This window comes from Medicago truncatula, chromosome 2, assembly GCF_003473485.1.
Source record: "Medicago truncatula cultivar Jemalong A17 chromosome 2, MtrunA17r5.0-ANR, whole genome shotgun sequence".
Classification (NCBI taxonomy): Eukaryota; Viridiplantae; Streptophyta; class Magnoliopsida; order Fabales; family Fabaceae; genus Medicago; species Medicago truncatula.
Window position 1 is genome coordinate 40,650,934 of NC_053043.1, and position 13,019 is coordinate 40,663,952.

General features: G+C 32.4%; 2 protein-coding genes across 3 annotated transcripts; both read left to right on the forward strand.

Moving 5' to 3' along the window:
- The first annotated feature begins 817 nt into the window (after positions 1-817).
- On the forward strand, positions 818-6,461 carry LOC11407910 (calcium/calmodulin-regulated receptor-like kinase 1). 2 transcript variants are annotated; one of them, XM_024776632.2, is made up of 8 exons: positions 818-1,054; positions 1,711-2,081; positions 2,760-2,913; positions 3,227-3,353; positions 4,370-4,455; positions 4,536-4,607; positions 5,143-5,343; positions 5,809-6,461. In XM_024776632.2, the coding sequence occupies exons 2-8, from the start codon at positions 1,768-1,770 to the stop codon at positions 6,172-6,174; spliced, it is 1,320 nt and encodes a 439-aa protein (XP_024632400.1). In that variant the 5' UTR covers positions 818-1,054; positions 1,711-1,767; the 3' UTR covers positions 6,175-6,461. The 2 variants fall into 2 exon arrangements, with proteins under 2 accessions (XP_024632400.1, XP_003596596.2); XM_003596548.4 differs by having other exon boundaries at positions 818-1,002.
- A 2,072-nt stretch (positions 6,462-8,533) lies between these two features.
- Positions 8,534-11,595, forward strand: LOC11407117 (50S ribosomal protein L24, chloroplastic). The gene is made up of 4 exons (XM_003596546.4): positions 8,534-8,697; positions 10,322-10,360; positions 10,678-10,908; positions 11,231-11,595. Exons 1-4 carry the CDS (start codon positions 8,584-8,586, stop codon positions 11,429-11,431), a joined length of 585 nt encoding a protein of 194 aa, XP_003596594.1. The 5' UTR covers positions 8,534-8,583; the 3' UTR covers positions 11,432-11,595.
- Positions 11,596-13,019: the final 1,424 nt, after the last annotated feature.

Consider the following 13,019-nt stretch of genomic DNA (forward strand, 5'->3'; position numbering starts at 1 on the left):
AGAACATTGAGAATAACGGGTCAATATGGCTCCACAAGAGCTGAGACACAACATCTCTATGGAGAGCCATAAAATACTAGATATACATGTCTTATATTTTAAATATCTAATATTTTATTTATTCATAGTCGATATCAGAATGAGATTAACTCGTGAATCAACTCGTAAGCATTATACAAGGGTAAATAGTCATTTTGATCACTAAATGTGTAACAAGTAGCAACAATAGTCCATGTATCAAAATTCTAAAATAGTCTATGACTGTGTACTTCGTTAGTCAAAATAGTCTATTATATTTTAACTAACATAATTCACGATCAAACACTATTTTAAAATTTGATATAGGGGTAATACTCATTTTCGTTTTTAAATGTGTAATGAGTAGTCACAATAGTTTCTAATTGTATCAAAATTCTAGCACTTCGTTAGTCAAAATAGTCTTTCGCATTAAAATATTCCATTAATACCATCATACTAGTCCCTCATTATACTTAGTAACTGAATTACTATCATATCAATAATATTTTTTTTTTGTGATGTTCGGGATTCGAATCCCGAACCTTACATATATTATATGCATCGTCCTTACCAATTGAGCTAAGCTCACGAGGACACTATCATATCAATCCTTTTAAATACTACTACTTGTTATCATATTAATCTTTATACAAAAATTATTATTGTCAACATTAAAAAACTATTTTAACGATTTTGATAAAAATGTTCAAAATCAAGAATTATTTTAGAATTTCGAAACAAATAAGAAATGGTGTTTTTTAGCAGCCACTTTGTCATGTTTTTTAATATTCTCTTGTCTGTAGTACAGTAAAACATGATGCACTTTTGTTTTTTGGTGTTATGTAACTGCAACTCTCTCTCTCTCATCTTTGTTCTTACTTGAAATCCAACTCCAAATACTTTCCTCTTTTAATTCCACTCCACCACTACTTCACTTCTCCAAGTTCCATTCCATGTTTTTAGCAACGTTTTCACAAAACACACGTAACTGTTTTCACTTCACTTTTTTGGTTCATGTTTCTTAATTGTTTGTTGTGTAAGTTTCTGTTCTCAATTACCTCGTGCACGCACGTTACATAATTTTCTCACAACGTGTTTCCCTTTTAGTCAACCATATTTGCTGTCTATGTTTTGATCTGTCTTCCTATGTTCCTTCAAACTCTGTTTTTGTGTCTGTATCTGCTTCATAAATGCTTTTTTTTATTAATTCATTTTTTTTACAAAAATATATAAATTCTCTTATACCCTTTTTGGTTGCTGAGAATAAAAGCTGAGTAGAATTAAAGAAAAGTGAAAAAAAATGTTTTTTTTTTATTCTTAGTTGAGATTTCATTGATGGGTTGAACTTGCTTTATTTTTGCATCATTTTGATCTTGAATGAATAGAAAAAAAATCAAGTTTCAAGCTTTATACATTTCATCTTTGGATTTGGATTTGTTATTTTGTTGAATTTGACTTTTTGGTAAATTATTCTGATCCAACATGTTTTGTTGTTTTGTTTATTTCAATTTTCATCACAGTGATGTCATTGTAATTTGTAACAAGTTTGATTTTTTCAACTTCAAGTGTTGTAAACTCTTTGACAATTTTTTTTATTTGTGTATGAATGACTTTGAAATTGACTTGTTCCATTTTTTTGTCTTTTACTTTGTCTTGAATCTGCCCTTTAATTTGGTTCTGCATATTTGGCAGGTGTGTAAATGGATTATATAATCAATAAGGAATAGAAGAAGAGAAAAAGAAAAAGAGATGAAAGAAGAATCTACAGGATTAATCATTGGAATTTCTATAGGTGTTGTAATTGGAGTTGTTTTAGCAATTTCTGCATTGATCTGCTTTAGATATCATAGGAAGAGATCACAGATAGGGAATAGTAGTTCTCGGAGGGCCGCTGCAATACCGATTCGCACAAATGGTGCTGATTCTTGTACTATTTTATCAGATTCAACCTTAGGTCCTGAATCACCTGTAAGGTCTGGTAGAAATGGCATGAACTTTTGGATTGATGGTTTCAAGAAAAGTAACATGATTTCTGCATCTGGAATACTTGAATATTCATACAAGTATGTTTTTCTTTTTCTTTTTTGTGTTGAGTTTGCTTTAATGTGTCATTCTTCTTGTTTTTTAAATGAAACTGCTCTAAATTCTTGTACATTTACATGTTTTGAGACTGAATTATGAGCAGCTATCTATTTTTAGAGTTTAATTTTGATACACTCTCTTTTACATTGTCAACAAATCATAACTGATGACTGTAGAAGTAGTTATAGTTGAATTCAATTTTTTTTTTAATGATTTGATGATTATGATTGATTGAAAGTTTAAAATATCAATTTTTTCCCGAAGGTTTGAACTCATGACCTGGACAAGGTCATGAGTTCAAACCTTCGAAACAGCCTCCCCTTTACTAGGGTAAGACTGCTTCATCTATCCTGTCGATAGGAGATTCGTGCATTAAGCCGTCTTTTATGAAATGGTCCACCATAACACCATTATACTTGTTGAAATAAGTATTAGATTGTCTCTTAACTTTTGACTCATGTATAATGTTGTCCTTTTATATTGCACCAAATACTATATAGTTATGATAATTTGCAAATTATGGTGACAACTAATTGTCTTCAAAAGTGGAGTGAAGATCACAATTGTTTGAACTCAATGTAATAATTAATAATGACTTTTTTTTCATCTAATTATCTATTTCTTCTCTTTCTGTTTTAATTCTCTTGTTTACACTTCAGGGACTTGCAAAAGGCAACATATAATTTTACAACACTAATAGGACAAGGTGCATTTGGTCCTGTATATAAAGCTCAAATGTCTACTGGTGAGACTGTTGCAGTTAAAGTTCTTGCAACCAATTCTAAACAAGGGGAGAAAGAATTTCACACAGAGGTGAAGATTTTTACCAATAATCATTTAGCAGAATACTTTTCTTAAAATAGCTAGATTCTGTTGTTAATTTAGAAAACCATGAAAGTGTTAATAATTTTTCCAATAGTTTTGGTGAGTCCACTAATGTCTTGATGGTCAAACATTAAATTTCCTAAAAATAAGGGTATTTAATGTCTTATTTAGTTCTTATGCAAAACCTTATATGGAAATTATTTTTAAATGGAGGTAGTAGTTAATATTTCTTTATGATGATTTTTCTAGACTTGAGTGGTTTATCAATTTTAACCTTTTCTGTTATTTTAATTTTGGTTAGGTTATGTTGTTGGGAAGGTTACACCATAGAAACTTGGTCAATTTGGTTGGATATTGTGCAGAAAAGGGTCAACATATGCTTGTTTATGTTTACATGAGTAAAGGCAACTTGGCTTCCCACTTGTACAGTAAGTCAGCTATCTATTTTTTTTGGTTCGAAAACTACAAGCCATAAATTCTTCCCTTAGAATGATCCACGAACCCTTCCCTTCAACTTTTTAATTTTGATGGAAAAATTGAGAGAAAAGTGTACAGTTGGGACTGTTGTATGCAAATTTTGTAGATGAATACGCTTCATGTAGATATCGGTTTTTGTAACCTAACCTAAGTCGACATAACTGGCTTGTAAGATGAACATTGCCTAAGCGTTATAAGTTCTATTTAGGTCATGTCTCTAGCTAATGTGGGATTTGGATTTTTTTTCCAATTGACCCAATCACGCTCGAGTCTGGTGCATGGATGATACAGGTGCCTCAATACCTGATATAGAACCTTAGAAAAATATAAATGTGCTTAGGTGAATTAGCGACTAGAGAAATGTTTAATTTATGCACATAAAAGATTATTCAAAACTACACGAACGGTCCTTCAACTTAATTTAAAGTTTCAAACACACCCTTTATCGTTTTTTAGATCAAAAAGGTCATGTATCTTTCTAAACGACAACAATCTTAGACCTTTAGTGATTTTCCATCGAAACTGCTGAAAAAAATGGCATTACTTGGTTTTCTTTTGAAATGTAATTTGTCATTATGTCGTTACTTTGGAATTCCGGTGCCATTTTCGTCTTATTTTGGAACTTGAATGCCATTTGGCTAGTCTTCAATGAATGAAAGAGATTTGGTTTACATTTAGCGAGAAAATGTTTAATTTATGCATGTAAAGATTACAAGGATAAATAATGAATATGAAATGCAATATACAAGTTGATTGATTTAGTGATCTCTATGTGCATTGAAGTAGAGCCATGGTGATGTTCAATAATGATTTCCATCACCATATTGAAATTATGATTTTTTCAATAATGTGCCTTTCAATACGGTGCTATGATTTTTTCTGTTTCTTTTTTGATGGTTTCTTTTAAATTCAATTTGCATATATATGCAATAATAAATGAAGCATATAAACTTGTCTCTATATTTAGGTGAAGAGAATGGGAATCTGGGCTGGGATTTGAGGGTTCATATAGCTTTAGATGTAGCAAGAGGCTTGGAGTATCTTCATGATGGGGTAAGTTACCATATGATCTGCACTGAGATAATCTTGATTTATATATTTAGTAACAATTGTATGTATTGTTGTCACTCCAGGCAGTTCCTCCTGTCATTCATCGCGACATCAAATCTAACAATATTCTCTTGGATCAGTCCATGCGAGCCCGGGTATGTCCTGTTAATCATCACTTTTTCTAAGCATGACCTTGTATATCATTATCAGTATTTTACGATACATGCTAGTCGTATCTCGATTCAGCACAAGATTATAAACTCAATTGACACAAACCTGTAGTGTGTATCTATTTGGACTTGAATCTCATCTTGAACCCCAAATTATTATGAAGAAACTCGATTCACTATGATGAATCTCGGTTCACTTTAATGAATCTCGTTTCATTCTACTGAATCATTACACTTAGTTTACGCTGCAACCTATTTTGTCAACTTTGTACAGCCTACCACTTTTCTTTTGCCATTTGATTTATGACTAGAATTTTGAATTATTTTGAGGTTTGTTATGTATGTCACATGTTTTTACTTAAAAATGTTATATTTTTTACTTGAAATTTGATTTGATAACCATGATCTTTTATTCAATCTGTATGATCTGAGATAATGCTGAATGACAAAATATATATTTCCTCTAATAATTTATTGTGGGTTAGAATTCTTATGCTCTTATTGATTCTGAATCAAATAGGTTGCTGATTTTGGACTTTCAAGAGAAGAGATGGTGGATAAACATGCTGCTATTCGTGGCACCTTTGGCTATCTGGATCCTGAATATATATCATCCGGGACATTCACCAAAAAAAGCGATGTATACAGTTTTGGAGTGTTGCTCTTTGAACTTATAGCTGGCCGAAATCCTCAGCAGGGTCTTATGGAACATGTTGAACTTGTAAGACCTCTCTCCCTCTTTCAAGCCCTGTTGAAAATAAAATGTATCTTGTTGTTCTTTCTTCTTTGCTTGATACATAGTACATATCGAAACAAGTGGTGACAGATCTAGAAATTTAAGTTGCGGAGACAATACTCACAAATCCTTGTAAATAATAGGGCTTATTGTGGTTCAATTCAGAAAGAAAACCGTACCAAACTAAACCGTTACGGCGTTACCACAGTTCATAAAAACTGAAGCGAACTGTTAATGGGGTCCGTCCCAAGAGGTGCACCAGTTCGATGATTCTGAACCGAAATAAAACTACCTTTACAAAAAATCTAATTGTTCTTTCTTGAACTGAATTTATATTAGTTGGAAAAAAAATTAAAAAAATCGAACCAAATTGAATTTTTTTTGATGCAGCACACCATGATATCTAATTAATTTTTTCTGTTCTTATGAATGCTATTGATGGATGATTAGGCAGCAATGAACTCCGAGGGAAAAGTTGGTTGGGAGGAGATTGTTGATTCAAAGCTCGAAGGAAAATGTGATTTCCAAGAGGTGAATGAAGTGGCAGCACTTGCATACAGATGCATCAACCGTTCCCCAAGGAAGCGTCCTTCGATGAGGGACATAGTTCAAGTATTGACTCGGATCCTTAAAGCAAGGCATCAGAGGAATCATCACAAGAAGTCTCTTTCGGCCACAACAGATGAAGTTGCAATTGATGTTGATGAGCCAGAAAATAAGGGTCATGTTACTGACCACAGAAGAGATGAATCTATAGATAGTCGCCACAGAAGAGATGAATCTATAGATAGTGCAACTGACATGTATGATTTGTAACAAAAATAGCTTTATATTTAGTTCTTTTATTTTCTATTGTTTTATTTTTATTTATTTTTTGGCTTTGGATAATGATCTTTATTAGACATTAGGCTTTGAGTGAGTTAATGATGTTTGGCATCATCTTCTGTAGTTTTGTGTAACATTCTTTTTTTTTTTTACATTATTTTTTACTTTATTGTTTCATTCTCTTGCCTTAGTTCTGTTGTCTCGCAGAACAGAAACTCCTAAATTTGTATATTATTACTTTCATGAATGAAATTGATGTGAAAAAAGGGTTACTTTCATGCACGCAATCTATTTTCCGACTCAACTAACAATCTTAATGTCGAAAATAATTTTAATCTCACTTAAATGGATTTGCAAATTATTTGAGGGATCATAGTTTTAATTTCTGAAGAGTTAACTAGGATTTCAATTGCAAAATTAATCTAACTTCATAAATTTTAATCTCTGTACAAGAGGAGCTCCCTGTCAACCCTACTGCCTGCGCTGCACCAGTAACGAGAATCCGCTTAGCACATCATGGTAGCATGTTCATTTGCAGCTGACACAGAATCTGCTTGGCATATCATGGTAGTGCGTCCATTTGCGCTGCACCAGCAACACAGAATCCGCTTGACACATCATGGTAACGTGTCCAGTTGTAGCTGGCCATGGCAGGAGACAGGTATGTGGACTGTCCTTGACAGATTTATTGATATGAAGATTATTGCAAATATTTATTATTCAAAGTTGCAAATACAATAGATCCAAACCAGCTAGTCAAATGGTGTACAGATATGCGAAGTTTGTGGCGCTGCAGAATTTACACTTATGGAAGCAGTTGTTGAAGGTCTGCAGGAATTGCATCAGAGAGCTACGTCCTTTTTAGAACACCGGCAGCAAGTCAATAACCATATAGCAGAGAAGCAGCCAGAATGGTGATGACAAAGACCACCGGTACGGATGATAAAATGTAACATTGATTCATCGTTCACGGACAACTATGTTGGTGTAGGAATGTGTCTAAGCGATGAAGTAGGCAATTTCCTGCAAGATCGAACAGATCACTATTCTCCTCGCCTCCTTGTTCATGAAGAGCACTTGGTTTGATTGAAGCAATCAAGTGGGTTATAAGCTGGAGATTGATCATATATTTTTTGAGTCGGATTCTAAATTGACGGTTGACAATTTTAATAAACCAAATCGGGATATGTCCGAACTAGGTTATATTATTGATGATTCATGATTGTATATGTTTTATTTAAGTCCCTTTTTTGTCAAAACTCTGGTGGTGGAGTATGTTAGGAGACAAACTAATGTAGTGACTTATAAGCTAGCTAGAGTAGCTACATACAGTCAAGTCTCAAAACTTTGATTTTATCCCATACTATATCTTGCTTGATAATGATAAAAGAAATTACTTAAGTTTGCTTGCTTCAATTTTTTTTCTTTTTAAAATATAAATTTATCAATTGCAAATATGTATGCAACAGTGTAGAAGAAACCTCATAACATATATATTTTTTTAAAAATTAATAATGCTAAATGTTGTTAATAAGTCCTTTTAGATTACTGGATACAAAATAAAAAATAAAGTATAGGATATATCAAAATATTTAATAAGATGCATTCTATATTTTTAAGGATAAAACTTGGTACATTCATTTTCTTAGGTATTTTTCGTATGTTTCTTAACTAAACTATCCATGTTTTACTTAAATCGATAATTTTTTTTTAAAGTTTGTTATAAGAAAAAGTGTATTTTTAATTTAGAATTGTACAAAAGCACATAAGAAAATACATCTAAACGAGAGAAGTATAATTCAAGTATCTATTAAGAGGAGAGACATATAATTTACTTTAAGTTTTTACTTCTCAATAGTGTAAGGCAATTACTTACCACTCTATTTCATCTCACATCACCAATCCAAACATAGCACAATAGTGTAATTTACTCTAGTATTTATTATTGAACAAAAAATTAAAGAGAAAAAAATAATAATAATTGGTTCATTCCGAAGAGAGTTACAATTGAAAATTGCTTCTCCATTTCAAAATTACTTATTCCCTTAATTTAGTGGGAAACTCTCGCTCGACATTTTTCAGCGTGAGTTAACTCACACCAGCACTTTTAAGATCGATTGAACCGATTTAAAAAATGATTGAACAGATCTTAAAAATGTCGGCGTGAGTTATCCATGAAAAATGCCGGGAATTAATTCCTGCCGAGTTGAGGGAATGAGTAATTTTGAAAGGAAGAAGATCAATTTTCGTTACAATTTGGGCTTACAAAACTAACCCACATAAAGCCCATGATCCATTTTCACACCAAATTCTTCAATTTTTTCTTTTATTTTGAAATTTTGTATTATCCAAAATCATTATCAGAAGCAGAAGCAAAAAGAAGAAGTTACAGCAACAAAAATGGTAGCTATGGCTATGGCTTCTCTTCAGAGTTCCATGACCTCACTCTCACTCTCTTCCAACTCTTTCTTCGGCCAGCCTCTCTCTCCCATCACTCTCTCTCCTCTTCTTCCGGTACTTCATTCTCTTACACTCTCTCCATTAATTTTGCAAATTTGCTTCTTCTTTTTGAATTAAAGTTTCAATTTTTATTATTCTAGGTACTTATTTTCTAATTTTATCCACATGGGGTTTTTGATTTTAGTGAGTTTTAAGAGTCCAAGTTCATGGGTAATAGCATTTCGTGTTTATTTTTCTAATTAGAATTGTGGTGATATTGTTTGAATTTATAGTTAATAATTATCATCTTCATAGAATTAGTGGATGCACTAATCAGTTTATAATTCATAATTCTGTTCATGTTTATATGGCATGTCCTATTCAACGTCAATGCTTCTGATTGAAGGTGTGTCTCGGTGTCTTATTCATTTTCTTATTAGAATAAATTGAATCTGCCATTTTGTAGCATGACCAGTGCTATTGGAATTGAATGTGAATAAGCTCATAAGAGATTTAGATTTTTCACATGACAATTGTGTGTCTGAATGTGTTCTTTAGACAATCACAAATTAAGATAGGATTGAATTTGACAAATATAGTGCATATGAAGAAGGAGATATAACACAATTTTCATATCAATGTGAAAATATTGATTAAAGGATCCATTTCTAACTAATCCCTTGTAAGAATATATGTGTTCTTTGATGTGTGTTCATTTGCTTAGTGCTTGCCTAAAATTATCATTTCTAACTAAGCCCTTGTAAGAATAAATTTAAATGTTATTTGTTCATTTCTAACTAAGCCCTTGTAAGAATATATGTGTTCTAACTTATCTTTTCTCTCTCATGATCTTCTCTAAAATTTAGAGATAGACACCAATTATGGAAGGAGAAGGAGAGAGTGAGTGGAAGTGGAGGATCTGGATCCAAATTTTAGAGAGAAGATCAAGAGAGAGAGAGAAAAGGTAAGAAGATCGAGAGAGAGAGAGAGAGAGAGAGAGAGAGACACATATTTTGGGAGGAAGGAGATGGAGAGTGATTGGATGGAGAGGAAATAGAAGATTTTGATGAATCCTCTATTAAAAAAAAACACAAAGCTATCCTAGTTTCGCTATTAGAGAAATAGCGGCCACTATTCTAGTTTCTGCTAGCAGATGTAGTGCAACTGTGCAATAGAAGAAAAGTAGAATATTTGTTTTTTTTTTTTTTTTTTTAAATTACAAAATTGAAGAGTCTGCACGTGTAGCAAACAAGAACTATTTTCAAAATAGAAGAGTCGAATCGCCAGAGAGTAATACTCTCATATTCACTGTAATACGTAAGCCTTTATGTTTGTAAGCTATGCTTTGCCTCCATACCCTTTTTTATTTGTACGGAACATGTCTTTCGTTATATATAATTGACTTAATTCAAGCCTTTCGTTATATATAATTTACTTAATTCAACCAATATAGAGTCTGCTATTTCGCATAACAGATTTTTGGCATTCCACTATTTTCTGTAATCTGCGATTGACAACACTACGAAAATGCAATAATGCTTAATGTTTCATTCAATGTAATGTAACTACTACATTTTGCCAGGCTGAAATTTGACTGTTTATAAGGATAAAATGAATCTATATTGTTCTTCTTCTTACAGATGCATTTCTCAATAGTTTAGTATGCTAAATCTATATTGTTCTTATTGGTGATATGCAGGGTAAGCCGACAGATAAGCAATGTCGTATTGTAATGAAGGTAAGTATCAAATACTTCCCACATCCATGCCTAATATGATTATTCTCTTTAGTTTTTGTTAAACTAAAATCAAAATCAAGCAAATGTTAACTATAGTGATCCGAGAGCAAAGAAATGTTTTTTTTTCCGTCAATGGCATTTTCATACTCTTGCAAAAATGAAAACGATACAAACCTTATGATTTCTTTAATTTTATATTGTAAAAAAACATAAAAAGACATTGGTTTATAGGTCATGAGTCTAAATATATTGTCTAACAACTAACCTTATAAAATGTCTTGTGTAATATTTGTTTTGTTTCTTTTCTTTTCTGGCAGCTTAAACGATGGGAGCGAAAGGAATGTAAACCAAACAGCCTTCCAGTGTTACACAAATTGCATGTTAAAGTTGGAGATACTGTGAAAGTCATATCAGGACATGAAAAGGGTCAAATTGGGGAGGTTACTAAGATCTTCAAGCACAACAGCACTATCATTGTCAAAGACATAAACTTGAAGACAAAGCATGTGAAGAGTAGACAAGAGGGAGAACCAGGGCAAATAAATAAGGTTATTATCATTTCCCTTTACCAGAGAAAACATTATTATGAATTCTTCACTCTTAAGAGTTAGAGAATCTCCTATTATATAACATTCTCCTTTGTTTGAGGGAACTCGAGTTCAAATCCTGGCTGGAACAAATTTTGGTCAATTTTATTTACCTCCCGACCGAAGTTTGGATTACCATGCCTCTTTTCTCTAGAAACTTGAGGGTTAAGACAAAAAAAAGAAGTTTAGAAACATGCGTTGATGTTTATGATTTTTGTTTTTTTTTGGTGCATTTCTTGTCATGGACTCTAATACTTTTAGAAACCATTGCCTTGAATTTCAGATTGAAGGTCCTATCCACAGTTCAAATGTGATGCTCTACTCTAAAGAAAAGAATGTCGTAAGCCGTGTTGGTCATAAAGTTATTGACAATGGCAAAAAAGTTCGTTATCTAATAAAAACTGGAGAGGTAATTGATAGTGTAGAGAATTGGAAGAAACTGAAGGAAGCTACTAAAAAAACTGAAGAACTTGTTGCTGCCTAGTTTTACTATATTAATTCATGCATTCAGCAGTTATGTAACTCAATGTAGTTGTATTATTTTTTTTCCCATTTTATTGTTAAGTGTATATTATGTTGTGTTATTATTCTGGTACCTATGTTGATCTCCATACACAACTTGAGTAATTGGATTTGTTTTTTGTCCTTTGGTTTTGGTCTTTTTTAAGAGAAAATGTTATTGACACTACATCCTAACATTAAGAACTGGTTGATATCAACTCTCAGTTGTAGACTTCTCGGTCCATCCGACAATGGATGTTTTGAATATCGGGAATCTTCAAAGCACCATTGTTGGAATCGTAAACAATAAACTTCAATATATTACTTCTGAACTCATACAAATCCATCAACAATTGGTCAATCTAAAAAATATATAAAACCTTGCACAAACGCGGTTCTCTCATGTTAGGAACACTATACAATTTAGTCCAAGATTTTTTATTTCCATATTCTTTCATAATTGAAACATCCATAGACATACGACCACTTGCTTGCATAGATGCGCAAGCAATGCTTCAACATCCATAAGGTCTTGAAATCAATCTCCAAATATGGCCGGCAAATGTTTTGATACGACTCTTTATCCAAATCAAGGGAAGCAATAGCATGCAAAGAGAACTACTCGAAACATCATATGTCAACCAATTAACGGCGCCACTCGTAAATACTCCTAAACTACGATTAACGCAAGAATATGAGCAGTTTTGTATCTTTTTCCAATAATCTGTATCCAAGGTATGAAGATTAGCTTCATACTTATGATTATGAATGAAATGATCATACCCCAACCCCCAATCCCACTTCCATTATCAATAAAATACCTATCTCACCCCCTCAAACACCATACTGCATACATACAGTACCATTATCCCCAACTGCCCTCAACAAAAACACAAAATCCAACAAAAAAATAGAAATTAAGCATCATGAAATCCAATTTTCTTGGCTTTTGGTTCAATTATATATATGGTGCACTAAAGAAATGATCAAGAAACATATGGTGCTAGCACTAGCAACCAATCAATACAAGGATTAGAAGAAAAAGTCAATACAATCAATGCATGAAAACACAGTTTTTCTTTCATGCACTTCCAACATTAAACTTAAAAGATGATGGCACAATATATTTCGACAAAGAGGACACAATATTTTAGAAACTATGATTTCCCATCAACACTTATTTTGGCTTAACAATTTCGATTTACCACTTAAAATGAGTCTAGAACTGTCTTTGAATACAAGTGAATGAAACCCATTGCAAACAACTTTCCAAATATTATTAATGGTCAATCATATTCCACTTTTTTTTTTTTTTTTTCAGTTGTAATCGATCACTCTACATAGCAAACTTGTCTACAAAAAACTAGTCGTCATTAAAAATTTCTATTGCTAGAAATAAAAATAATGGTTTAGAACTCTAAAAACCCTAAATCATTCTAGTTTCAGAATAGATAATACTAGTCCATAACCCTAAGCACCTTCACCACGTATAAAAGAAAGATGAATTGATAAAAAAGAAGAAGAAGATGAAGTGATGAAAAAAAAACTAAATCAAAATCCCCTAAAACGTA